Raw genomic sequence first — 1161 nt, 5'->3', positions numbered from 1 at the left:
TACCCTCAAGAGGCAGTAAGTCAGGGCAGTAGTAGTGCAGAACAGCAGCTATTGCACAGCCATTAGACAGATCTTTGACTGCAGAAACCAAGGGGAAAGTAGGAGTCAGCTTGGACTGCACTTTGTCCTTTCTATAGCGGATCTGAAGAAGAAAAGACAGTGGAAGGAAAGGAAGGTGAGACAGGAAAAAGAAAAAGAGAAATAATTTTGTAAACACAAAACAAACATAAGGTAAAAAGAGGAAGTTTCAYACATAATAGATAAAATGGCAAATAAACTGAAGAGTTCAAATAGAATTTAAAAGTAGCAAAGGAAAAAAAAGCAGCTTTATTTGTCAAATAAGAAATAAAAGTGTTGTGAAGCCAAGCAAGTTGCAGTGAGAATAAAAATCCCACAGAAATAAAGCGACAAGCCCGGTAATGCCTCATTGACTAAACAACTGCACACAGAAACACACACTAATCAGAAGGTGCAGACCAGAGCTTCAAAACTACGATGGGGAAAAAACATGGGTAGAAAAACTGTGAAAATGAGGATATGTCTTTCAGTGTCCATGCTTCAGATGAGAGTGAGGGGTTCATATCTGATAAATAATCAAATAAATGTCTTAATTATGATGTCCAGGTGTGATGCTATTTAACATCCAGATGAGATCAAATCACACCCCAAAACCAAAATGCTGTTAGTGACTCTGCCCTGTTAAAGGAGGCTGAAGGTGTTAATGACGCCTCATTTAACACGACTTTTGAACACAAAATGTACATAAATCATGTTAAACTTGACTGAACTGATCCAAACAGTCGGGGCGGTGATCCGCTCAGTCAGTCGGTCAGTCACTGGTGGAAGGTGTGGCGATTGATATGAGGTGCCGTTCTTAAAGTTACACAGTCAAAAATTACCACCAACATTTTTGTTTTATTTAGGCTTTTATAAGAAAAAAAGAGCAGATTTATTTTTCAACGTCAGTTTTTCACCATATGATTCATACATTTATAAATGTCATAGTTTATAAACTAAATATTTAACTAACAAATTAAATATTTAGTTAACAAGCTGAATATTTAACTTGTGACATAAATATTTAAGTTTAAAGCTAAATATTTAGCTTTAAACTTAAATATTTATGTCACAAGTTAAATATTCAGCTTGTTAACTAAATAT

General features: G+C 35.0%; 1 protein-coding gene across 2 annotated transcripts in view; it reads right to left on the bottom strand.

Annotated features, from left to right (window-relative positions):
* LOC106522698 (calmodulin-regulated spectrin-associated protein 3) overlaps positions 1–1161 on the bottom strand; it is a 23410-nt gene that overhangs the window by 11733 nt on the left and 10516 nt on the right. For both annotated transcript variants that reach the window (XM_014015826.1, XM_014015827.1), the window contains one exon: positions 4–142. In XM_014015826.1, coding sequence (XP_013871280.1) covers positions 4–142 — 139 coding nt within the window. The remainder of the gene's footprint in view (positions 1–3; positions 143–1161) is intronic.

Source organism: Austrofundulus limnaeus, unplaced genomic scaffold (assembly GCF_001266775.1).
Source record: "Austrofundulus limnaeus strain Quisiro unplaced genomic scaffold, Austrofundulus_limnaeus-1.0 Scaffold135, whole genome shotgun sequence".
NCBI lineage: Eukaryota > Metazoa > Chordata > Actinopteri > Cyprinodontiformes > Rivulidae > Austrofundulus > Austrofundulus limnaeus.
This window is presented reverse-complemented; position numbering and strand designations above follow the sequence as displayed.